We start from the raw sequence: 22,562 nt of genomic DNA, 5'->3' as shown, positions 1-22,562 counted from the left end.
CGTGGAACCCCGAGTTCTATACCCTTTGTCCATTTGGAAAGGACACTCCCCCCTCTTTGCAATTGAAGGGGTCATCGGAGCACGTTTTCTTCATGCTTTACTGCATCATCGTAAAGTAGAGTATTAGACTCTGCTGTTGCATTGCTATCGTTGTCGTTGCTGTAGTTGTCATCGTTGGTGGATGGTGACGGGGGATTGATTATATCTTTGTGTAATGATCTAATGTGTTTTATTGAAAGAGAAGGGAGGAAAAGGAGGATAGTAGCGCATAGCGAATAGAAACGCAGGAGCATTGAATAATCTGACCATCGTTCTACGAGAAGAAAAAGTTGTTGACGTCTTATACTGTCCATCTGTCCATCATCGCTTTCCATCCTTTGACATATGTTTAGGTCCTTCTGATCCTATGCGGTGAGTGGTGCTATGAGGAACCTGGTGTTTGGATTCAGGATCTAAGCCGTATTTGGTTCTGATTATACGAGTGCTGAATAGATAGAAGATTTATAGTTCCTGTTTGAGATCAATAGCTATTTGGACGTGGCGTTGAAGATATTCGAGCACATGCTTGAGCGCTGGTTTGGTTCTGGGTTCGGCCCGCGTTGTGGTGGTTTCGGGCGAATCAGGGACGGGGTGGATCCCGTGCCGTGGGTGGTCTTTGGGTGGGAAAAAGGAACAAGTTGGACAAGCACGAGCCGCGGGGGATACAAGTATCCTAGAAATGTGCCTAATCCGTACTAGCCCGCCGTCTCTTAAACTGTTACCACCCACCAAACACCCACTACCGCCACTACGAGACGAGATATCCTCAGTCTCTCCTCCTAAACTCACTACTACTCACTACTCGCTATTCTCCCACTTTAACTTAACTACTCCTAAACTGAGCTCTACTTACTCCTCTTCTACTCCATACCGCCATCCGCCATTGCTAGGTCCATCTCTCCCGCTGCCGCCGTTTGGTCTACTCGTACTGAGTAGAGTTCCCTTTGGCTTTTCATCCCTGACTGGCTTGGCCCATCCTTTTACTTCTCTTCCTCATCATCTTGCTCCCCTCCCCCCTTGTCCTTTTTGGTCTGGTCTGGTCTGGTCTGGCTCAACTAGTCTGGCCTCTGAACTGTTCTGCATTATTGCTCTGATCTGCTTTGCTGTGCTGTGCTGTACTCTACTATTGAGTCTTTCCCCTACTGCTCCGTACAGTAGCAACAATTACTAGCAGAAGCAGTAACTAGCAGTTGCACTAGCCAGCTGCACCTTCTCCATCCACTACTGCATACCTGGTAAGCTCCACAACCACACACTCCCTCTGCCTCTCTGCCTCTGCCATTACCTTGTCCTCTCTGTACTCTCACAAGTTCACACACACTCTCTTTCTCTCCTCTCCTCTCCTCTCCTCTCCTCTCCCCCTTCCACACCCTAGGACCGGCATCCCCCCCTCTGCTACCTTCATTTTCCCCTCCTTCATCTGCCGGGTTTCTAAATAGCTAGCCTAGCTGCTGCTTTTCTCCTATGAAACAGCCGTGCTAGACCACCTCTCGAATTTCCCCGCGGCGACTTGGGCCGCTACTGCCCCCTCCTCCCTCGAACGACTCGCGGATTCTCCACCACCTCCCCTAAAGGGTGATCTCGATTCGTAGCCATATCTCTGAGCATCCCAACGAAACTCTCCTCAACCACATCCGATTTTCATTCACCATGAACAACCAACAACAGCAGCAGGGCAATCGCCTGCAGCTCAACTTCGGCTTGGGCGGTGGTGGTAATCGTGACCAATATAACCAAGACCGTGGACCGGCATTCCCCACCACTCCCTCTACCTTCCCACAACCCGTATACCCCAATCAGGCTGGCCAACAGGAGGTATGGGGAACGCAACAGCAGAACAATGGGTTTGGCTACTTCATGGGCGGGAACCCGTACCAGCAGCAAGCCCAGCAGGGACAATACCAGGGGCAACAGGGCAATTTGCAAGCCCCCAACCAGCGGCAATTCAATGATGCTGCCAATGGTCTGGTCCATCAGCTTTCCCACCAGCATCTCGGCGGTGGAGGTGGCCGCTCTGGCAGCCCATATGGTGGACGCCAACCTTCTCCTGGCCAGCAGCGCCCTCGTACCGCCGGTGACCGCGGCCACCAGCAATATGGAAGCTATCTGTCTCAACAGGTGCCCAGGCAACCCTCCCTCAATGATGAGGAGCCCCCGGCAAAGGATCCAAATCTTTACAGTGAGAACATTCGACGACAGTCACAATTGTCCGTAAACCTCGTCAGCACTTTCTTCAAGGATAGCGTTCAGCGAGCACGCGACCGAAACCAGAGGTAGGTTTGTGAGAGTCACAATGCTTGAATCGCCAACTGATCATAATCCAGAGCGCTGGAGCTGGAAGCAATCATGAAGGACCCCTCCTATTCCGACAACCGCAGAGCTCAGAAGGTCGCCAGCATGCGTCGGGCAGAAGCAGAGTATCTACGTTTCTTGCGGACAAAGGAGAGGCCAGAGAACTTCTCCACATTGAAGATCATCGGAAAGGGTGCCTTCGGAGAGGTCAAACTCGTTCAGAGGAAGAATGATGGCAAGATCTATGCGCTCAAGTCGCTTGTGAAATCCGAGATGGTATGCGGCTTCAATCGTCACCTCATTGGTGAATGACACAACTGACAAAAATGTACAGTTCAAGAAAGACCAATTAGCTCACGTCCGCGCCGAGCGAGATATTCTCGCCGAGTCTGACAGCCCTTGGGTCGTTAAGCTCCACACCACCTTCCAAGATACTACATTCCTGTACATGCTGATGGAGTTCTTGCCTGGTGGTGATTTGATGACTATGCTCATCAAGTACGAGATTTTCACAGAGGACATTACTCGTTTCTACATGGCCGAGATCACTCTTGCAATCGAAGCTGTACACAAACTTGGCTTCATCCACCGGTAATATCTGCCCGACGTTCGACGTGGATAATTTACGTTCGTAACTAACTATTTCCAGTGATATCAAGCCTGACAATATCCTGCTAGACCGTGGTGGCCACATCAAGCTAACTGATTTTGGTCTGTCTACTGGTTTCCACAAAGAGCACGAGGCTTCTTACTACAAGAAGCTACTCCAGGGCGGGGCACACAAGTCTGCGAGGGATAACCGAAACTCGATGAACTTGGACCAGATCCATCTGACTGTTAGCAACCGTGCCCAGATCAACACTTGGAGGAAGTCTCGACGACAGCTTGCATACTCGACCGTAGGCACGCCCGATTACATCGCTCCGGAGATTTTCAGTGGCCAGGGTTACGATTTCGGATGCGATTGGTGGTCTGTTGGTACGATCATGTTTGAATGTTTGATCGGTTGGCCGCCATTCTGCGCCGAAGAGCCGCATGACACATACCGCAAGATTGTCGATTGGCCTCGTAACTTGCATTTCCCTCCCGACCAGCAATTGGGTGCAGAGGCGGAGGACTTCATCAAGCGGTGAGTTTACATTCGTTGTTATCTTAACTTTGATAGGTGCGGGATCTAACGTTACACTAGCTTGATCTGTGATGCCGAGCATCGCCTCGGTCGCAACGGTGGAGCTCACGGTGCATACGAAATCAAGCAGCATCCATTCTTCCGTGGCGTACAGTGGGATGGTCTCCGCCGTATTCGTGCACCGTTCGAGCCTAAGCTCCAGTCCAACATCGATACGCAGTACTTCCCCATCGACGAGATCGATCAGAACGACACCAGCGCAGCCCTCCGCGCCCAGACCGCACAGGCAGGTGACGATGTCGCGGCCGAGATGAGCCTGCCTTTCATCGGATATACCTACAAGCGCTTCGACGCATTCCGTGGTACTTAACTGTAACGCACAATGATGTTGCATGGCCTTGCATGAGCTACGACGAACCTTTCCCGAGCACTCTCCTTTTATTCAGTGATAAACTAGAAGATTTCGCTTCCGGTAAACCCCACACCCTCGCATATGCCACCTTAGATGAGAATCGATTCAAGGTCTAGGCCAATTGTTTTGCTGCGCTTTGCTGCCCTCTCCCTCACATGCACCAACTGCGTTCTTCTTTTCAACGGCCTTATTATGTGTGGCGGCGCAACGATGGATCACAGACGGGACGCTTGAATGCATATCCAGAAGGTGTCTTAGGTGAACAGGAAATGTGAAAATTTCTAGAAAACATTTGATTTGAGTATGAGCGGCATTGTCGTTGACGGACGTAACTAGTTCTGGGTGGCATGGTACGCATGGTATATACTCCTTTTTCAACACACTGGGAGTTGGGTCAGAAGCATCGAGTGTACGAATCTTTCGAGCACAGTACGTGGTCCATGGATAGGCGGGCGGAAGGCAAGCGGGCACCTTTCCACTTGAATGATGGCTGCATGTTCCAAAGAGGCATCGAATGATTGATAGGCATCCCGGGCGTGACCTCTTTTTCTTGACTCTTTGTTTTTCTAAAGCTTTTTGTTTCTGGGGCATATTTGAGCGGGCCAAGCAGGCATATATCATCTTGCGTTATCACATCATCATTGCATCCAACGAGAAGAGTCAATCGAATCAAGAAATTCACAGATCAAACGATATGAGATCGAACCAGTTCAAAACAAAACATGTTCTCGCGATATCACGTCTATCATACACCCTTCCGACGTCACCTCTAACACATCCTTCGACATCACGTCTACGCAGGGACCAAAACTGGATCAAGCCTTGTATGGATATTTTTGTTTTTCATTCTCTTTGTAATTTATTTCATTTTCATTGGGGTATTTGGCCGAGCGCCTTCAATCTAAAATCCCGAGCCGTAGGTATCATGTTCCATTATTCGATCGCCTGGTCTCCTTTCCGTTCGCTGGGCCTTAGTCTTGGTCTCTTCTCCGGGGTCGTGGGTGTGAATGTTGTGTTGCGGGTATTGTATGTGTTTGTAATCGTGTGCTTCGACCTTTTCCCTTCCTCGCTGCGTGCTCGTTCGTTCATGCCAGGCATCCATAATCATCTTCCTCCGCAATAGCACCCCCGCTTCCATGACCTCGTCGGTGCTCGAAAATAACGTCGTCTGTCCGTCCTTGAGAACTTCTCTTGCGCCAACCGCTGTAGTTGTTGTCGCCCGTCATTATCGATTAGGTCGCGGCTGGAATGGTTGGCTCAGCGAGCTTCAAACTGCACCATACTGTACACAAAATCCCCGTCAGCAAAAGGTCTCGCCCGACGTACTCCCAACTCTTCCTTCCCCTTCATCCACTCCCCTTACACCGGCGCTTTGTCCACCTTCTCCTGCTTTGTCCGAGAAAACACTTACCGGTTCGTCCTCTGCTTGTACAAGACACGATGCCCGCAGTTCTTGCAGCGGATGGGCTCGCCGCGCTTGAGCGCGACGGGCGAGTCGCAGTCGCCGCACGTGTACTCGACGGCGCGGGAGCGGTCGTCGGTGATCGAGCCTGTCTGTTGCGCGCCGGTGGCGGCGCCGGTGTTGGAGGCGGGGTTGTAGCTTGACATTTTTGATGGGTCTGCTTGCTGTGAAGGAGGGGTTGGGAGGTTGGTGGGTGTGGTGAGGGTGAGGTTGTGGGTTGGAGTGTGAATGAAAGAAGGAAGTATGGAAGGAAGGAAGAAAGAGAGTTTGATAATTATTTTGGCGGCGGGAGGCGGAGGGATGGAGAGGGTGGTTTAGCCGGGGTTGGACCGGCGGAGCACGGGGTGTGATTGGTGGAGTTGGGGTTTGGGTCAACGTCTGAACATAACGGGAGGAGGACTATGGCTATTAGGTGCTTATTCTTGTAATCGTGTTTAGATTAGGATTTGCTCGTTCAACTGAAGTGCTTTCATGGGAGGCTTGATCAAGTGAGATGGATTCAAGGTTTGAAGTAGATGCTGTGAGCTCGTGCTTGGAAAGTGAGTTTAGTAAGTGAGATGATGGTGTTTGACTACGGTATGCCGGAGTAGAGAGGTCTGTTTGAAGGTGTTGGTTACAGTAGTTTTTCCTATTTTTCTATGAGTAACGTCTATCAATGTACGGAGTGTACTCCATGGTTACTTGTAAAGGTAAAGGTGTTGTAGGTTAGCAGTCCCCAGAGTATGGTCAATGGCCAATTGGTAGCGAGACGGGAGACGGAGCCAATCGGAATGCTGGACAGCTTCTCCGTCCCTACCAAGTACTGAACTGCACGTGCAAGAGGATGCAGCCCGTCGCCGAGTAATAATAACTTGAACCTCCCACCCTGCACTCTGCACTGCCCATAAGTGCGTTGGCATGGCAGCAAGCTACAGCCAACAACACAATCTGCCCCATTACGTCTACCCATAGTTCGCCATTCAACTGCTGCTCTACATCATCTAAGAATATATTGTACGTACTACAATGGTTCCCGTCCGACTTGCATGATCGCTCTCACCCATTCGTCCAAACACTTACCATTGTTTACAGTTGCTCTTCGGCTATCTTGTGCCTCTCCAGATCGTACTCGTACCATCACCTGTCGATATCGATAGCGACCTCGTAGAACGACGATCATCTTTCCATTCCACTCGCCGCCAGGCGCATTCCTTCCACCACCCTCGAACCCAAACACCAATTGCTCAAGAATGCGGCATGCGCTTCTGCCCTTCTTCCTCCCGCTCGCCCTCGCGACTGCAGCCCCGGACCTGCTCGCCGACTTCATCCCACCGCTGACCGAGACCGCACCAACATTGGACAATGAGACAGTCGCCGACGGCACCCTCGAGCTCATGAAGCGTCAATCAGGCGGCTGCTCACAGGGCTACTACGCTTGCGTGAACCTCAACGCCCCGGGACTCTGCTGCCGCACGAACCAAATCTGCGCTCTGGACAACGCCAACCATGTTGCGTGCTGCGACCAAGGAAGCCAATGCACCGGCACCATCAAGCCCGTAGGATCGCAACCGACGAACCTGCCGACCAGCTCCTCGTTCCCGCCCACGACAGTAACCACGCAGAACCCGTTCGCGACCATCACGACGACCGCCAACCCGTCCTTCATCCAGACGCCCAACACCGGCGCCTACGTCCGCTCGACGGTACCCAATGAGTTCTACCCCTTCGCCTTCATACCCACTACTTACACAAATGCAGCCGCGTGTTCTTCAGCTTATAGTACGTGCCAGGCAGATGCTGCAAGCTGCACTGACGCTCTAGCAAACGGCCGCCAGGGCGTCACCGTGAGTGCGCCCGACGGCGCCGGCGCCGTCATCACCGCTGTCCCGAGTCTGGGGCCCCTCAGCGCGAGCTCCATATGCCAGAGTCTCAGTAGTAGAGCCTGCTACGAACTCGACGTACGAGCCTGCGCGGCCTTTGGCACTGGCGGCGGCGGTGGTGGGGGATCTGGCGCCGCGGGGGCGAAAAAGTGCAGAGAGCTGTATGGCGGCGTTGGGGCTGGGATCGCGGTCGTCGGTATTGCGGGCCAGATCTTTTAAGCTTCAACGTTGTGTCATAGCAGGTTTCTTTGCACGTTTTTTTTTTCATATTTTGGTTCTCTGATTCTATGTCGATATGCGGGGATTCTTCTTTTCATTTTCTGATTGAGGTATATAAGGGCGAGGGCTCTTTTTTCTTGGATGCTTTTGCTCGCATGGCGTAGGAGTTAGGTTAGGATAATGTAGGGTCAGTCGACGTGAGGTCGATCACCCCCAACACCAAAAAAGGAGGGGATGATAATGACTTTGCCCGAAAAGAGGGAGGGAGAACTGAATTGAATTGAATTGACGATGGTTTGGAGCAGAGTTGTGTCTTGGTTATCTGGTGTGAAGTCTGACATCAAGCCTTTTGATTTTGACTAACTGGGTATCTATTCGAAGACATCTATAGATGCTTTCGGTGTTACGTGTTAAGGGGTGGCTACCATATAACGGCAAGAGAAACGATGAAGCCAACCAAGTCCGACGGCACTGAAAGTGCAAGAACAGGAAATATTAAATTCATCGTAACCGTTATGATATATCTATGTGTGTGTATGATGGCTATATATAATTCATCCATCCATCTCGCTCTCATTCACTCCGCACTACCCACGCCCATGACACCCCTTCCAAACCACTCACTAACGATAGTGAACCCGTCTCTCCCCCTCTTCAACGCATCCAAGAACATGTCATGCCGCTCCGCACTCTCGACCTGCGCTCTCCTAATCGCCCTGACAGTCTGATTCTGCTGGCTGCAGAGCGGACACTCGACAGCCTCGTCCTCGACGTCCTCGTCGGTGCTGAGGCAGCGCTGGTGGTAGCTATGTTTGCAGAGGAAGTGCACGACGGGGAGTTCGAGGGGCTGGCTGCAGACCTTGCAGCGGGTGGCTTGGAAGACTTCGGGCTTGGTGTTGAGCTTGTCGAGCTCGGCCTGTCTGGCCTCCGTGTCGGCGCGGAAGGTTTGGATGGTTTGTCGATTCGTGGCGATTTCCTGGCGTTCGCGCTCGATGGTCGTGGAGAGGTACTGTTTGATCATTCCCATGGTTGCTACGCCGTTTGTGCTTAAGGTCTGGATGACTTGGAGGGGCGCCATGAGGCCGTCTTGGTCGATCTTCTTGAGCACAGAGTCCAGTTCGTCGCCTGCCTCTGACAGGATTTGCGGGTCCGAAGTGAAGTAGGCCAATGCGGCTGGGTATAGTGCAGGCTCTACGGGCCCGTACTTCCTGAGCGCGCGGATGGCGCCCTGGGTGTCTTTCACGGACGTATACGAGCGGAATATGTCGAAGTGTAGACCTTGCTGCTCGCGCACCAGTATGGTGCCGTCTCGGAAGTTGGTGAGATGCGAGAGCAGGAGCACGTTGGACGTATCGATGGGGATGTTCTTTCCTTCTACAAGTTTCTTTGCTTTGTCCTCCCACGCTTTCTTCTCGCCGTCCTTTTTCAAAGAGGCAGTGTGGAGATACATTTCGAAAAGGGTGGTGTAGAGGTCCACTTTATCGTCTTCGCGGAGGTTTTCGGAGTTGATGCAGGCCTCCAGAAATACGATGAGTTCTTGTGAGTGGTCCACAAAGGCAGAAAATGCAGTTCGTGGCTTTGGGATTTTGTATTCTGGTGCCGGTTCGTCGTCGTTCGTCTCAATGATTTGGGCTTGACTCATTATGGATTTCGACTCGCTCCCGGCTGGCGGTGAAGAAACCGAGCTGACATTCATATAAGGAAGCGGAAGCAATGCAGCGAGGTTCTGCACGGCATTGGAGGCGGCACTGATGCCCATGCCCATTCCGGAGGACACGGGCGCATTGGGGATCACGATGGCATCCTTCTTAGGTCGGAAAGTACCGGTATAGTAGTCGATAAAGAGTTGCGTAGTATCCTTTGGACATTCCTGGAGGAGAACAGTGGCATACTTCAGGAGGTTGTGATACGCTACTTCGGGTTCTAAGCGCCATATGTAGGCCAGTGCTTCTGCATATCGCTTCGAGTCTTCGATGAGGATGTCTACGACAAGCTCGTGCTCACCATGCTTGCGAGCCAAATATGCTGCTTGGTCATGGTATCCACCTTGGCGACACATAGATATGGCAGTATCGAGGTCGAATTTGAGATCACCTGGAGACTTGATAAATTCTTCGAGCTTATCGACGTCCTTGAGTTTTGCGTAACAGTTCAGCAACAACGTAGTGTGGTCTGAGGTCGCTTTGTGATGGTCATGTAATTCTTCCAGGTATTCGATGAGATTATGGATTCTTTGAGTATCCAAGAACTATGTCAACGTTAGCCCTGCGCAAATGAATAAGCTCGGTCTGCTCACCTTGCGTATGACCTGTGATGGTTCAGTGTTGTCGATTGCTTTCAGGTATTGCTGCATAGCTGTATCATAGTCTTGCTTCTGATACAGATAATCACCAAATTTGCGAAGAATGACATTCTGTTGTGAGGAATCCAACCCAGCCTTTTGTGCAAGATTGATCGCTAAGACGTAGAGATTTCTTTGATAGAGGATATCGAGCTTTTGATTAAAAGGTTTCTCGTGGTATCGGAAAATCTCATTAAAGTTAGATGATGTTTGGTAGGAAAGGGGGATGGTACCAACTTTTCCATCTGTTGTCAGAACGAAGAGGTCGCCCCATTCGGAGACTACAGCCTTAACCTGAGAAGACAGCTGTTCTTGATGTGCCACAAACCGCAGCTCAGTATTGAGAAGAGTGAATGTGGAAGTATTGAAGACGTCACTTGCTCCCACACCGAAGGCCCGAAGTGCACTTGATCGTGGCATTGCATTGGATTTGGGCGGTGAGACTATGACGATATAGTCTTTGAAGATTGATATCATCTTTTTCTCGCCTTCGTATGCAAAAGGGGGTCCTCTGCCATGGAGGCCATAGGTGTAGAAGGCGTCATTGCGTGCCACAACCACATCGCGATTCGATTTGTCCACGGCCATACAGTATGCATCGCACCCATGCTCATCGAGGGTCTTTGCAGGCTGTCCCTGGCCTCTTCCAGATATTACGAGGGTCAGAATTCGATTCGTCGTCGCGATGTATAGAGTCGTTATGCTACCCTCGCGGAGCTCGATGCCAGTGATGGGCTCCTCCGATTCGAACACGGTACGTTGCCTTGCGCCTCGGTCGTGAATCAAATCACCCCTGACAACTGTCACAGCGCCATTTGCGAATCCTACAGCAAGTTGGGACAAGTCCTCTAGCGCCGCGAAAGCAGATATGGGGAATTGCTTTCGTCCGTTGTGTATGGTGAGCGTGCTCTGGCACCGCGGAATGCCCGTCTTCTTTTCCAATTTATCCAAAGCCCACACCTTGAGTACAGGCTCGTTCGACAGATCTTCCGATATCGTGACAAGCAGTGCCGTTCCCGAGACTTGCTTCATGTGCGTGATTGCGCCGGTTTCATGCGCCTTGAACGAGCGCACGACCTTGAAGGCCTGCGATACAATGCGAACGACGCCATCCGAGCTGCCGAAGAAGATGCTTTCCGATCCTGATATTACAGATGTTATATTGCCCGGCTATAAGATGTGAGTTCAACGTGGTTATTGTACATGGGAACGGACAGCGTACTTCGGATAGGAATGAGCTCTCGTCGTCGGGAAGCTTGACTTGGGTGACGTCGAAGAATTTGAATTGCCACTATGAACGAGGGTCAGCTTGATACCTAAGCAAGAGAACAATACGTTTGTACCGGAGTCACAGCCATAATTGTCACCAGTCCATACTCGCAGCGTCGGAAAGCTGCTGGCGGAAGCTATGTGACGGCCTTGGAGCTCGAGCAGGTGGGAGCGGGCCAAGCTACGGTTGCGCGCGCCTTTCCCAGCCAATCGCTGCTGCCCTAGCGCTTACACGACTGAGGCTGAGTGTTTTCATCATGTGATCTGGCCCTTCGCGCTTTGGGCTCCATCCCTTTCTGCTGCCTTCACTTGTTCTCCCGCGATCCTTTCTTCTCTCCTTCATCCTCTTCATCCCCCAAACATCTGAGGCCCAACTCCACTGAACGGCTTCCGTCTCCAGCTTTTCTACTTCATTTCTCAACGTCTATTGAGACTCTTATCTGCCCTTTTCTCAACCCTGCAAACCCGTAACGGTTGCAAGTTTACTTTGCCCCCCAACGAGCGCGTCATCATCCAAGCTTGCGTTGTCGTACTCTCATCACATTCTCTGCCAAACAAACCATCCACCTTCAAATTCTATTACAACTAATACCAACTCCTCTCGCCAACTCCCCGCCTCTCTAATCTTACCAAATCACTCATCACCAACTCTCACTCCAACCATCACCATGTCTACCGGAAAACTCGACCAGTCCCTCGACGATATCCTCAAGACCCGTCGCCAGTCTTCGCGACGTGGTCGTGGCAGCCGCCGTCCTGGCACCGGCCGCCCCGCTGCCACCGAAGCCCCCGTCGGTGGAGTTCAGAAGGCCACGAGGCCCGCGAAGCAAGCCAAAGGTGGCGCCGCCGCATCTATTCCTACCGCAGGAAGCGGCGAATCCAAGATCATGATCTCCAACTTGGTATGTTCTATGTAATGATGTTCCGTCTATTCTTGCTGACTGTATACAGCCTTTGGACGTTGAAGAGTCGCAACTCAAGGTATGTAAGACCTACGTCGGTCTTTGAACCTACGCTTGTATCGCATTTGGAATGCAAATGCGAGTCCTACGATGTCGAGCATTATTCCTCCGCCGCCTGGTTTGGGATGCAATCACAATGTCCACCGCGACATGAAAGCGCTGTTGTTCCATAATGACATCCGTGTCTGGCAAACACGACGAGTCTAGAACTCCGCACACCGTGAGCAACCACCAAGAGCAGAGCGTGAGATGTTATCATGACTAATGCCGGCTGGATACAGCGAGGGCAGTGGTGACACGATGAGAATATAATCCTGTTGGCTTGAATGCGCAGAATTATGAAAGGGGCGACCGAGACTGAAAAGTCATCAAGAGAGAGGGTTCATCTGGACAGGGACACATTGGGCACTTATGTCCCTGCGAACACCTCTTGGAACTCACTCGGAATCACTGCTGGCCTCGCTGCTTGCCTCGCTGATATGAAGGAAACTTCTGCATTGGAGCATGATCCTCCTCGGATCAGATTTATCGAACCATTCGATCTTCGGCCGATTTTGTCTAACTTGACTTCCATCCTGGACTCGTTGCTTTTGGCGTTGCTTTTGGCGTTGCTTTATCCGTTTCCGAGAAGTTTTTTTCCTTGCGACGACGACTAATACCCCATTGTAGGATTACTTCAGCTCCGCCATGAATGTTGGCAGGCCCAAGCGCGTCATGATGCAATACGGACCCAACGGACGCAGCCTTGGAGCCGCAACCGTCATCTTCAGCAAGGCTGACCAGGCTGCTAAGGCCGTCAAGGCATTGGACAATGTCCGCATCGACAACCGCCTCTTGAAGGTTGAGGTCCTCGTCAGCGCTGCCAACGCGCCGGCGCCCGCCCCTGTGGCCTCGCTTGCTGACCGCGTCACGTATGTATCTCGAACAATCGATGAAAGAAACTAGAAGCTCATCTCATGAACAGTCAAGCCAAGAAGGATAAGCCCAAGCCGGCTACCGCTACCAAGGCAGCTGCTGCCGGTCCCCGTGGCGCAAACAACAAGCGCGGACGTGGTCGTGGCCGTGGAGGCCGAGCTCCCCGTGACAAGAAGAAGACCGTGGAGGAGTTGGACGCTGAGATGAACGACTACTTCCCAAGCGCCGAGGGTGGCAACGATGCCATGGTTACCAACGGTGGAGCGGCCGCCCCTGCTGCTGGAGACATCAACATGGACGACGAGACATTGTGAAGTGTCTAACCACGGGATTGATTGAAACAATCCATTAGATCTATTTATGACGGGATAGGGGGATCACAGGCAGGGGTTCCGGAGCAGACGACTGTCGACTTTGCACACGAGTGGTATCAGACCGGCTTTCCTTTTTCTTTTCATTGTCAGGCACAACCAAACGTCACCATTAGCAGACGACCAAACTTGTATACTACACTTTAACTTCATTCCCTTTCGGTTCATCGGTCTATCGGTCTTCAGAATGCTCCACGGCCATCCACTTAAGCTAGCGAATGCCAATAGTTGCTACTTCCCAGTTGCTACATCCCAGTGATTCGAACCTCCAAAGATGCATTGATTGTATGATCCTAGTATGCCTTGCGATGGGGTTTTCTGGAAAGACTCCGAGGATCAACGCGATTGTCCATGTTGATTATACAATCTCTAATTCTCGATTCGATTGTCCATGCTGATTATACAATCTCTGGTTCTCGATTCGTTGATTTTACGGTAGAGTGTAGGGGCGGGAGGTTCCGCAGAGGAGGGAGATCTGGTGCTAGACAAGGTGCGCTCCAACAGTTAGTTAGGTAGAAGGGGCATGGACTTGGATCAGCACAAATGTGTCTAGAAGAAAACAAGAATACAATGCTTAACAAAGCATGAAGCAATACTTAAAGGACAGCGGAACTTGGACAAGAGGTACTCGTGGGTTTATTGAGGGGTGGAATTGATTCCGTGGTGGCGGGAAGGGGACCAAGAGACCCAAGGGACCAATGGACCTCAGGGATCCAAGGGGATTATCATTGGACGACAGGGACGATTGTCAGACTAAGCTTTGAGACACAAGAACAAGCAGCCGAGCAGCAGGATCTAGACTTTGTGTCACGGCCCACGGGTTATGGGAAATGGTAGAAGGAAGAGGCAGAGATAGAATACAACGATAGGAACCCCAAGGGGAAAAGAATATGGTGTGATATGGGGGAGAGCCCGTAAGAAAGCAGTGGTGCTCGGTACTGCGGCTCTAGACTTGTCAAGCTGTCAAAGCCCATCCCTTTGCTTCCCTCTGTGCGGAGAAAAAGTCAGGCCAGAGAGGAATGTTAGCTTCCTCGTCCCCGCGTGCGCCCTCCACAGAGTCCACGGTTTGAATGGGGTCGTTGGTTCTGGTTGGTTGCAATGGGGTGGAATAGGGCCGACGCCGGCAAGCAAGTCAATCGACTGTTGCGCTCATCCGATATCTACTCTCACTTTGTACGAGGGAGCTGCTTGCTGTACGAACCGATACGCTGTATGTTCCCATCTGATGTTATAGTTACTTGTACAACAATGAAAAAAAAAGCTAAGCTTCCAAGAAAAGCATTCAACGTGCCCGCAAATTTTCAATCTCTATTTCGCTTCCCACCCTCCCCTCCTCCCCAGGGGATCTCGGTGTGAAGGACAGCGAGATGTATACCGTTTGCTATACGGCGTACCCAATACCTCTTGGGGGCAGTGCAAGTAACTCGTAAGGTGTCTCTGCGACAGCGGAAGCTCGCTCGAAAGGAAGCCGAGGAGGCTGGATGGAGACTAAGGCGGCGGCGGGCGCGAATGGGTGGGTAGGTGGTGGTGGCCCACACACACGCTAATACCTGATACACTCTTCGCAAGTCGAGAGAGGTGGCCTTCGGGATATCTAGGGCGGTGATAAGTAAACAGTTTGAGGTTTTTTTGGCGTGTTAGGTTGTGTATTGCATTGGAGGTTTGCTGACGACAGCGAGGTCAATGGGTGGGTTGGATGATTAGTTATCGATTCTGATGTGTGTTTGAAGACATTGATATTGGGACATGGGATTGAACATTGTAGCATGTATACAATATTGCTTGAATTGGAATACCCTGGATCGACAAGTAGTCTACAGTAGTATAGGAATCTGGGTTTGATAATTGATTCTTTTTTTTCTGTCTGTTTAGTTATTGCTGAGGAAAACAGTAGTAATCGTAATGGTGAATGGTGAATGAATAATGGAAGGGCGTCTAGAGTGTGCCTATATGCCTATACGAGGCGAACAACGCGAGGCTCTGCGGGGTAGAGGGGAACAGAGGCAAAGTAGAGGGGCACTGGTATGGCATGGCATGGCATAGTATGGCATAGCTCCCTGTCCGTTGCGTCAGTTGGTGGCCATCTCAGACATGCACCCCTCCCTTCTCTCCCCTCCATCCATTCATCCATCCATCCATCCAACACACTAATCCTCTTTTCGTTTTTTCTCCTCTCACCCTGTGCAACCTCATAGGCTACATCGGCCTCGAGATGGGTCAGGATGGGTCGAGTACTGGCTAGCAATGGCTAGCAAAGGGTGGCTTGCCGCACTCAGACATTACACGCACCAATACTGGTCACTAGCAGTCCATACAGGTCCATAGTAGTCCATAGAAGATCCATACAGTCCATACAGAGACACACAGGCCTGTAACTGACGGGATCCTCAAGACCGAGGGGATGCGAACTATGTCCCAAATCGGGACTACTCAGTGTACTGTTACCCATAGTTACTAGGTACTCGTAGCCCATGGTCATACTAACGTCGTCCCCTACGACTCCATATTCCGCCACGACTTAAATATCTCCCACTCGCCCCCTCACCAAGCTCCAACCCCTCTCTTCTCTTCAACTCTTCCTCACACTCCTCATTCTGCTCGTCTTGGACCCTTTCCTTTTCCTTTAAGATACCCATAGTTTCAATTCGATCATAGTCTTCCACACAATCATGTCTGGTCTCTCTGTCAAGCTCAAGACTCCCCACACGGGTGAGTACGAGCAACCTACTGGCCTGTAAGTGGGCTTCCATATCATGTCCCTCATCCCCAATTCCATTCCGCGCTACTACGCATGCCCTTGTTCTTGTGTCCCCACGGCTGACAAATGGTCAAACAGCTTCATCAACAACGAGTGGGTCAAGGGTGTCGACGGCAAGACCTTTGAGGTTATCAACCCCGCCACCGAGGAGGTCATCACCTCGGTCCACGAGGCCACCGAGAAGGATGTCGACATCGCCGTCCAGGCCGCACGAAAGGCCTTCAACGGTCCCTGGAGGACTGAGACCCCAGAGAACCGCGGCAAGCTCCTCGTCAACCTTGCCAACCTCTTCGAGAAGAACGTCGACATCCTCGCCGCCGTCGAGTCGCTCGACAATGGCAAGGCCATCACCATGGCCAAGGGTGACGTCGGAGCTGCTGTTGGCTGCTTGAGGTACTATGGTGGATGGGCAGACAAGATCGAGGGCAAGGTCGTTGACACCAATCACGAGACCTTCAACTACATCCGCAAGGAGCCCGTAAGCAACTGCCTCGCATTGGAAAGTTTAGAATGAGAGTGATACTAACGACGATCAGATCGGTGTTTGCGGACAGATCATCCCATGGAACTTCCCCCTTCTCATGTGGGCGTGGAAGATTGGCCCTGCCATCGCCGCCGGTAACGTCGTCGTCCTCAAGACTGCCGAGCAGACTCCTCTCTCCGCTTTGGTCGCCGCCAACCTTGTTAAGGAGGCCGGTTTCCCCCCAGGTGTTGTCAACATCATCTCTGGTTTCGGAAAGGTCGCCGGTGCTGCCATCTCCTCCCACATGGACATTGACAAGGTTGCATTCACTGGATCCACTGTCGTCGGTCGCCAGATCATGAAGGCTGCTGCTGGCTCCAACTTGAAGAAGGTCACTCTCGAGCTCGGCGGAAAGAGCCCCAACATTGTCTTCGACGACGCCGACATTGAGAACGCCATCTCGTGGGTCAACTTCGGTATCTACTTCAACCACGGTCAGTGCTGCTGCGCCGGTTCGCGTGTGTACGTACAGGAGGGCATCTACGACAAGTTCCTCCAGCGATTCAAGGAGCGTGCACAGCAGAACGCTGTCGGTGACCCATTCCACCCCGAGACCTTCCAGGGTCCTCAAGTCTCTCAGCTCCAGTTCGACAGGATCATGAGGTAAGAACAATCGAGAGCAAATTGAAATTCCCCGCATCAGCTGCTAACACAACAATAGCTACATCGAGCACGGCAAGTCTGCTGGTGCCACGGTTGAGACCGGTGGTAAGCGCAAGGGTGACAAGGGCTACTTCATTGAGCCGACCATCTTCAGCAACGTCACCGAGGACATGAAGATCGTCCAGGAGGAGATCTTCGGCCCCGTCTGCTCAGTCTCCAAGTTCAAGACCAAGGATGAGGTCATCGCTCTTGGCAATAACTCGACCTATGGTCTTGCTGCTGCCGTCCACACCACCAACCTCAACACCGCTCTCGAGGTCGCCAACAGCATCCGCGCCGGAACAGTCTGGGTAAACAGCTATAACACTCTTCATTGGCAGCTTCCGTTCGGTGGCTTCAAGGAATCTGGGATTGGCCGTGAGCTCGGTGAGGCTGCAATTGAGAACTATATCCAAACCAAGACTGTTTCCATCCGTCTGGGCGACGCACTCTTCGGTTAGAGCACCGGACGACCTTTCGAAAAGGAACTTTAACGTGACACGATATATCATCAATTGGAACGGGTTGGCTTGTTTTGACCATTGCCCATGTACATATAAATCTAGTTTTCAGGAAAAAATTGCATCCTGTTTCACTCTTCAAGTCTTGGCATACCTATGATGTCGAATGTTGCATTAAGCGAGAGGATTGCTTATATTAAGAACACTTCTTAAGGCTTTGCAATATTGCTATTAAATTCAAATACTAAATGATATAATATTCTTTGCTGGATGCAAAGGTGCTTGGGTGGTGATCATAACAATGGTGGGCGGTGGTCAGGACTATATCTCCGACTTCCCCTTTAGGTTAAGAGCCCACACCCCCACGAGGGCTGAACGCTTATCGGGACCACGCCTCGCTCCTCCTTTAATCGCCACGAGAGAAAAGCCACGCAGGCACAATGCATTGCGTCTCGATTCTACCGTCTTTCCAAGAAGGAACATTTAGACGAGAGCAAAAAAGGAGATGAGCTGATCAGGTAGGTACCTATCATAACGACGCATCCGACCTCGACATGGCATTCCCATTCGCATCTGCAGCCACCTACACAACCACCTACGCACTTCAGATGTCAAGAGAGAAAAAGAAGAGAATGGATTCACCTGTCTGTCAGAATCACACCCCACGGGGGGACCTGTTTTACCCTCCCCCACATACTCCGTACAGCATGCACATTCATCCATATGCAGGACGCCCTCCTTTGGGGTTTGGGGTGAGAACTTCCGAATCAGGAAACTTGTGAGGCACATACATCCACAGTTATTTTTTCTTTCGCTTCGCTTCGCTGGGGGGGCGATATCAACGAGATGATGCTCTGCTACGCTATGTCATGCCATGTATTTTCTTCCTTTTCTTTCTTGAACGCCTTTCTAGGCTACTATTGTTAGTTTTAGTGTTTGAGATAGACACAGAGATTCAGTCATAAGTTCTCTTTCCATACTCTTTGATACCATACCTACTCTCGCTTCCTCGTGGATCGACCCCTTATTCCCTTCCCCTTCCCCTTCCCCTTCCCTTATCTAGATACGATACGATACCGTACCTGACGCTAGGGAACTACAGGTAAACAATCCCATAGCGCCCACGTTCTTTTTAGCGTTCGTGTTCGCGTTTCTGTAAGCCTACTTAGTACTGAGTAAGTATGTACATGTGTATACTGTGTACGGAGTAGTTACTCGCCTTTTTCTTCCTTTTTTTGCTTTTTGCCCTCGCTCGCTTGCGCGCGTGTGTTTTGGAATGCGGTGGGAGGATGGGGGAGATAGATAAGGGACAGCGAGCAGCGAGCAGCCAAGCGCATGTGAATGTGAATTGGACCCGAACTCCATTACCAAGCGTCCGACCGTCTTTTCATGTCTCCATCATGATCTAACTACCGTGTAGACAAATGTGCACGTTTTTGTTTTCCCGTCAGGACTCGAGTACTATCTTTCGCTTCTCGCTTCTCGGTCGTTGGTCGGTGAGTTTACTTGGGGTGGGCGCTGCGCTGCGCTGAGGCCAGAGGATGTGGCGTTGATAACGGTAATGTGTACCTCCCTGTGTATCTGCACCTGCAACCAGCAACCCCTGGGATGGATTGTCGAATGGAAACGTCTGCGACGCCTTGGATGTTCGTCCTTCATGTTTTCTTTTCTTTTCTTTCGTGTTTGTTCATGGGGAATTTTTATCAGCAAGGAGGAGCGTTGGGCGAGAGAGTGAGGGAGGGAGAGGTAGCGAGGCATAATCCTAGGCCCTTTTTATTTACTTTTTCCCGTCTATCTCTCTATCTTTCCCCCGTATCTATCTTAAATCCTAATCTCGAACCACGACTCATGAATCGCGAAAGGAAGCAAAGGAAAGGAGCTCCTGATAATTATCGGTCCTTTCCTTTGCCTGAGGATCTATGGGGGGCGCCGATACCCATACCCATGCCAATACCAATGCCCATGCAGCCATGCTCATGCTCTTTCCACGGATATGATATGCTGTGAATATGAGAAAGCCATAATTGCGCAACCTTAAAGTATATGATCAACACGCTCTGTCCACGGGCCGTTTTCGTCTCTCCTTCGCTCATTTTCTGATATCCACGTTATTCGTACGCACGCACGCCCACGCGCGCTGCTTGTCAGTGTGTGCATGCTCGTTTCTTGCTTTCTTCCTTCTGAATTAATTGAGTCGATTTCGATTCGACTCAATTCGATCTCTTTTGAGAAGGTGGTTTCATAGGGGGTTTGCCTGTCAAGGCATATATCATTAACCAGCACATCCACCCTACTCTTGCTCGTGCGTGAAGGCTGTACGCTACGGTCCGATATCATCACCACCATCCCTACCACCACAATGGACGAACACTTCCTATCCACGGCACGGATGGTGATCGACAGCACGGGGATCGTCTCCTCGCTGCAGGAGAGAACTGTGCTGTCGGCTCCCCAGAAACCATGGGAAACGAAGGTGCAGAGCACGGCCATACTCGTGGTGTCGTTGTTGAGCATCCTCGGCGCTGGGTGGATTGTCTTGAGTTTTTGTGTACGTTCCTCTCTCTTAAACTTGTCTTCCGTCTCTATGAACGGTGGTTGTGTCGGGGGGTTGTGATGTGATACATTATGTTCGTTTGTTCTGTGATGCAACCACCTACTGTCCTTACATGTTTCGTCTATAATCAACCTACTAACACATACCTTTGGGGTAACTCAGTTATTCAAGCAAGTACGCACCTTCCGTCACCAGCTCATTCTTGGGCTGGCGATATCCGATTTCTGGATGGCCGTCAACTTCCTGTCATCATGCGCCATGAACATATCAGGCAGATACCTCTCCGCGCCCGAGCAGAAGGGATTTTGCAGCTTCAATGGCTTCATGACGCAGTTCTTCGTCGTTCAGAGTACGCTACTCCTCTTTTCTTTTTGTTCTCCTCCCCAGTGTGCGCACTCACCCACTGATTCAGAGGGAAGTAGAGCCAAAGCTGACTGGGACTGCGTGTTTCGATCGATCTAGCGGACTATTGGGTCCTTCTCATTGCTGTGTGCACATTCCTGATCCTGGGGAATTATAAACACGTGTCGTCGTGGATCCAAGAGCATCGAATTGTGCTGTGGAGTGTACCGTGGGGACTCTCCGCTCTGTGGGCGGCGTTAGGGTTGGGGTTGGCGGGATATGGCGACATTGGTGCTTGTAGGTTTGCTCGTTCTGTTTTCTCCCTCCTGACTGACCTTCTCTCTCTCCTTCTCATAAACGTTTAGAAAGGAACACGAAGCTAACGAAATGCCCGCGGAAATATAGGGTGCTGGTTCACGAGCGACAAGGTCCGCCTGCTCGTCAACTTTATCCCACGATGGATCATCATTCTCATCATCCTGGCCCTATACGCGAGGCTGTACCGCCTCATATACAAGGCCCACAACCGCTTCATGTCGTTCAATGACGATACCACGCCACGGACGTTCGAGCACAACGATGCAGATGTCGAATCCGTCACTGAACTTCACCACCAACACCGTCCCACAAACCCATCCCCACTTTCACAGACCAAATCACTGAACATTAATACCTCTTCCTCGAATCACATCAACAGCGGCAACACTGCAGCGGCAACAGGAGCGATAGGTGGGCCAGGCCTCACGCACACGCGACGGCCGTCACCCCTCCTCAAGAAGACAGCCTACCAGATGATGTCGTACCCGCTGGTCTACATGCTCATCTGGACGATCCCGACCACGATCCGCATCTATCAGTCCGTGACGGGGAAGGCGGCTCCCTTCGGAATCGCGACTACGGACAAGGCGTGCATCGTTGTCCAGGGGTTCGCGGACGCCATCATCTACGGCGTAAGTGAAACGAGTCTCGGGGTTTGGAGGGAGAGGTTTGGTAGTGGTGCAGACAAGGGCGTCGGCATCATTGAGGGTAGAAGTGTCAGCGTCGGGGATCGGGATGTGGAAATGGGGGAGAGGGAGAGCAATGGCAAGACGAGGAAGATGGAGGATGTGGGAATCGTGGTAGATGTTAGGCATGAGGTGACAGTTGAGAGGGTTGTTTCCGTTGGATTGAGTGGGAGGGAGAGAACGAGGAAGGAGGTTTGGAAGGATGGAATTGTATGAACCTATTGTTCGTTCCTTTTGATTCCTGCGAAATAGAACTTCCATAAGCCTAGTATCCCAGGGTAGTGTACTACTCGGTGTGGGAAAACATTTGAGGGGGAGTTTGAATGAGCGAATTTAAACTTTCATATTTTATTTTAAACTTGAGCGATCTTTTTGATTGGTTATATTTGCAACCCTGTCGTCTTTCAGCAGTGTGTTGAGAATGGCTCTCAGCCTAAGGGGGGAAGCCGGAAATAGTCCTGGGAAGGCTCGTGAGGTTATTTAGCTGACTACAGAGACATTACAAAGGGCAGAATAACAAAAATTAAAGATATTTCTTTAGGCTTTGCAATATTTCTACTATCTTTAAATATTAAATTAATTAATATTCTTTACTAGATACAAAGGTGTTTAGGTAGTGATCGTAAAAACAGTGGGTGGCCAGGACTATTTCCGGCTTCCTCATTAGGCCGAGAGAATGGTCTAAGATGTGAATGTGAAGCAACAGGTTGTTGATGTACAGAGGGTTGGCACGTCGGGCTGGCCACCTGCTAACTTCATGTATGTTCTATACCAAAATGTCTATTTAAGAGTGTACTGTAGCCAGTAAAATATCTTAATGCTCGCGACACACTGCTTGGACATAAAATGCTAGCAGGGGGCCAGCCTGACGTGCTCACCCTCTGTATGTACTGTGCAAACTCCAGTTGGAAGCCAATGATAAATCTACGGAAGCTACCATCATCTCTCAGGAACACCGCTTCCAGGGCCGTGAATACCTGATATTTCAAAGCCCTTTGGTGAATGCCA

The 22,562-nt window shown here is 51.1% G+C and overlaps 8 protein-coding genes across 8 annotated transcripts; 6 read left to right on the top strand and 2 right to left on the bottom strand.

Annotated features, from left to right (window-relative positions):
- Positions 1-1,450: 1,450 nt before the first annotated feature.
- Positions 1,451-4,108, top strand: BU24DRAFT_101867 (AGC/NDR protein kinase). Its single transcript, XM_033520704.1, has 5 exons — positions 1,451-2,312; positions 2,364-2,607; positions 2,666-2,922; positions 2,981-3,460; positions 3,521-4,108. Exons 1-5 carry the CDS (start codon positions 1,690-1,692, stop codon positions 3,828-3,830), a joined length of 1,914 nt encoding a protein of 637 aa, XP_033387013.1. The 5' UTR covers positions 1,451-1,689; the 3' UTR covers positions 3,831-4,108.
- BU24DRAFT_101868 (uncharacterized protein) lies at positions 4,109-5,107 on the top strand. Its single transcript, XM_033520705.1, has one exon. The coding sequence runs from the start codon at positions 4,387-4,389 to the stop codon at positions 4,993-4,995; it is 609 nt and encodes a 202-aa protein (XP_033387012.1). The 5' UTR covers positions 4,109-4,386; the 3' UTR covers positions 4,996-5,107.
- On the bottom strand, positions 5,105-5,480 carry BU24DRAFT_458424 (uncharacterized protein; the record flags this gene model as incomplete). Its single annotated transcript, XM_033531631.1, has 2 exons — positions 5,105-5,144; positions 5,284-5,480. 2 exons carry the CDS (start codon positions 5,478-5,480, stop codon positions 5,105-5,107), a joined length of 237 nt encoding a protein of 78 aa, XP_033387011.1.
- Positions 5,481-6,563: 1,083 nt separating this feature from the next.
- BU24DRAFT_488757 (uncharacterized protein) lies at positions 6,564-7,902 on the top strand (the record flags this gene model as incomplete). Its single annotated transcript, XM_033533573.1, has 1 exon — positions 6,564-7,902. One exon carries the CDS (start codon positions 6,564-6,566, stop codon positions 7,410-7,412), a length of 849 nt encoding a protein of 282 aa, XP_033387010.1. The 3' UTR covers positions 7,413-7,902.
- Positions 7,815-11,160, bottom strand: BU24DRAFT_439178 (vacuolar protein sorting-associated protein 11). The gene is made up of 5 exons (XM_033530289.1): positions 11,097-11,160; positions 10,976-11,044; positions 9,991-10,923; positions 9,709-9,942; positions 7,815-9,660 (listed from the first exon to the last, which is right to left on the bottom strand). Exons 1-5 carry the CDS (start codon positions 11,109-11,111, stop codon positions 7,990-7,992), a joined length of 2,922 nt encoding a protein of 973 aa, XP_033387009.1. The 5' UTR covers positions 11,112-11,160; the 3' UTR covers positions 7,815-7,989.
- Positions 11,161-11,690: 530 nt separating this feature from the next.
- On the top strand, positions 11,691-13,213 carry BU24DRAFT_405435 (uncharacterized protein; the record flags this gene model as incomplete). The annotated part of the gene is made up of 4 exons (XM_033525700.1): positions 11,691-11,924; positions 11,974-12,003; positions 12,654-12,895; positions 12,949-13,213. 4 exons carry the CDS (start codon positions 11,691-11,693, stop codon positions 13,211-13,213), a joined length of 771 nt encoding a protein of 256 aa, XP_033387008.1.
- Positions 13,214-15,939: 2,726 nt separating this feature from the next.
- BU24DRAFT_341132 (aldehyde dehydrogenase) lies at positions 15,940-17,654 on the top strand (the record flags this gene model as incomplete). The annotated part of the gene is made up of 4 exons (XM_033523261.1): positions 15,940-16,004; positions 16,107-16,506; positions 16,565-17,154; positions 17,213-17,654. 4 exons carry the CDS (start codon positions 15,940-15,942, stop codon positions 17,652-17,654), a joined length of 1,497 nt encoding a protein of 498 aa, XP_033387007.1.
- Positions 17,655-20,013: 2,359 nt separating this feature from the next.
- On the top strand, positions 20,014-21,852 carry BU24DRAFT_488753 (uncharacterized protein; the record flags this gene model as incomplete). Its single annotated transcript, XM_033533572.1, has 4 exons — positions 20,014-20,202; positions 20,371-20,557; positions 20,671-20,847; positions 20,956-21,852. 4 exons carry the CDS (start codon positions 20,014-20,016, stop codon positions 21,768-21,770), a joined length of 1,368 nt encoding a protein of 455 aa, XP_033387006.1. The 3' UTR covers positions 21,771-21,852.
- Between the last annotated feature and the right edge of the window lie 710 nt (positions 21,853-22,562).

Source organism: Aaosphaeria arxii (genome assembly GCF_010015735.1).
Source record: "Aaosphaeria arxii CBS 175.79 unplaced genomic scaffold BU24scaffold_2, whole genome shotgun sequence".
Lineage (NCBI taxonomy): Eukaryota > Fungi > Ascomycota > Dothideomycetes > Pleosporales > Aaosphaeria > Aaosphaeria arxii.
The sequence above is the reverse complement of the archived record's forward strand: the minus strand, read 5'-3'. Positions and strand labels throughout refer to the sequence as shown.

Excerpts from the sequence above, each read along its gene's own strand:
- BU24DRAFT_101868 (XM_033520705.1), top strand. The coding sequence starts at position 4,387 with ATGATTGATAGGCATCCCGGGCGTGACCTCTTTTTCTTGACTCTTTGT.
- BU24DRAFT_439178 (XM_033530289.1), bottom strand. Across the intron at positions 10,924-10,975 it reads AGAGCTCATTCCTATCCGAA|CCGGGCAATATAACATCTGT; the intron begins GTACGCTGTCCG and ends CACATCTTATAG. Across the intron at positions 9,661-9,708 it reads CATCACAGGTCATACGCAAG|TTCTTGGATACTCAAAGAAT; the intron begins GTGAGCAGACCG and ends ACGTTGACATAG.
- BU24DRAFT_101867 (XM_033520704.1), top strand. The coding sequence starts at position 1,690 with ATGAACAACCAACAACAGCAGCAGGGCAATCGCCTGCAGCTCAACTTC. Across the intron at positions 2,313-2,363 it reads GCACGCGACCGAAACCAGAG|AGCGCTGGAGCTGGAAGCAA; the intron begins GTAGGTTTGTGA and ends ATCATAATCCAG. Across the intron at positions 2,608-2,665 it reads CGCTTGTGAAATCCGAGATG|TTCAAGAAAGACCAATTAGC; the intron begins GTATGCGGCTTC and ends AAAAATGTACAG.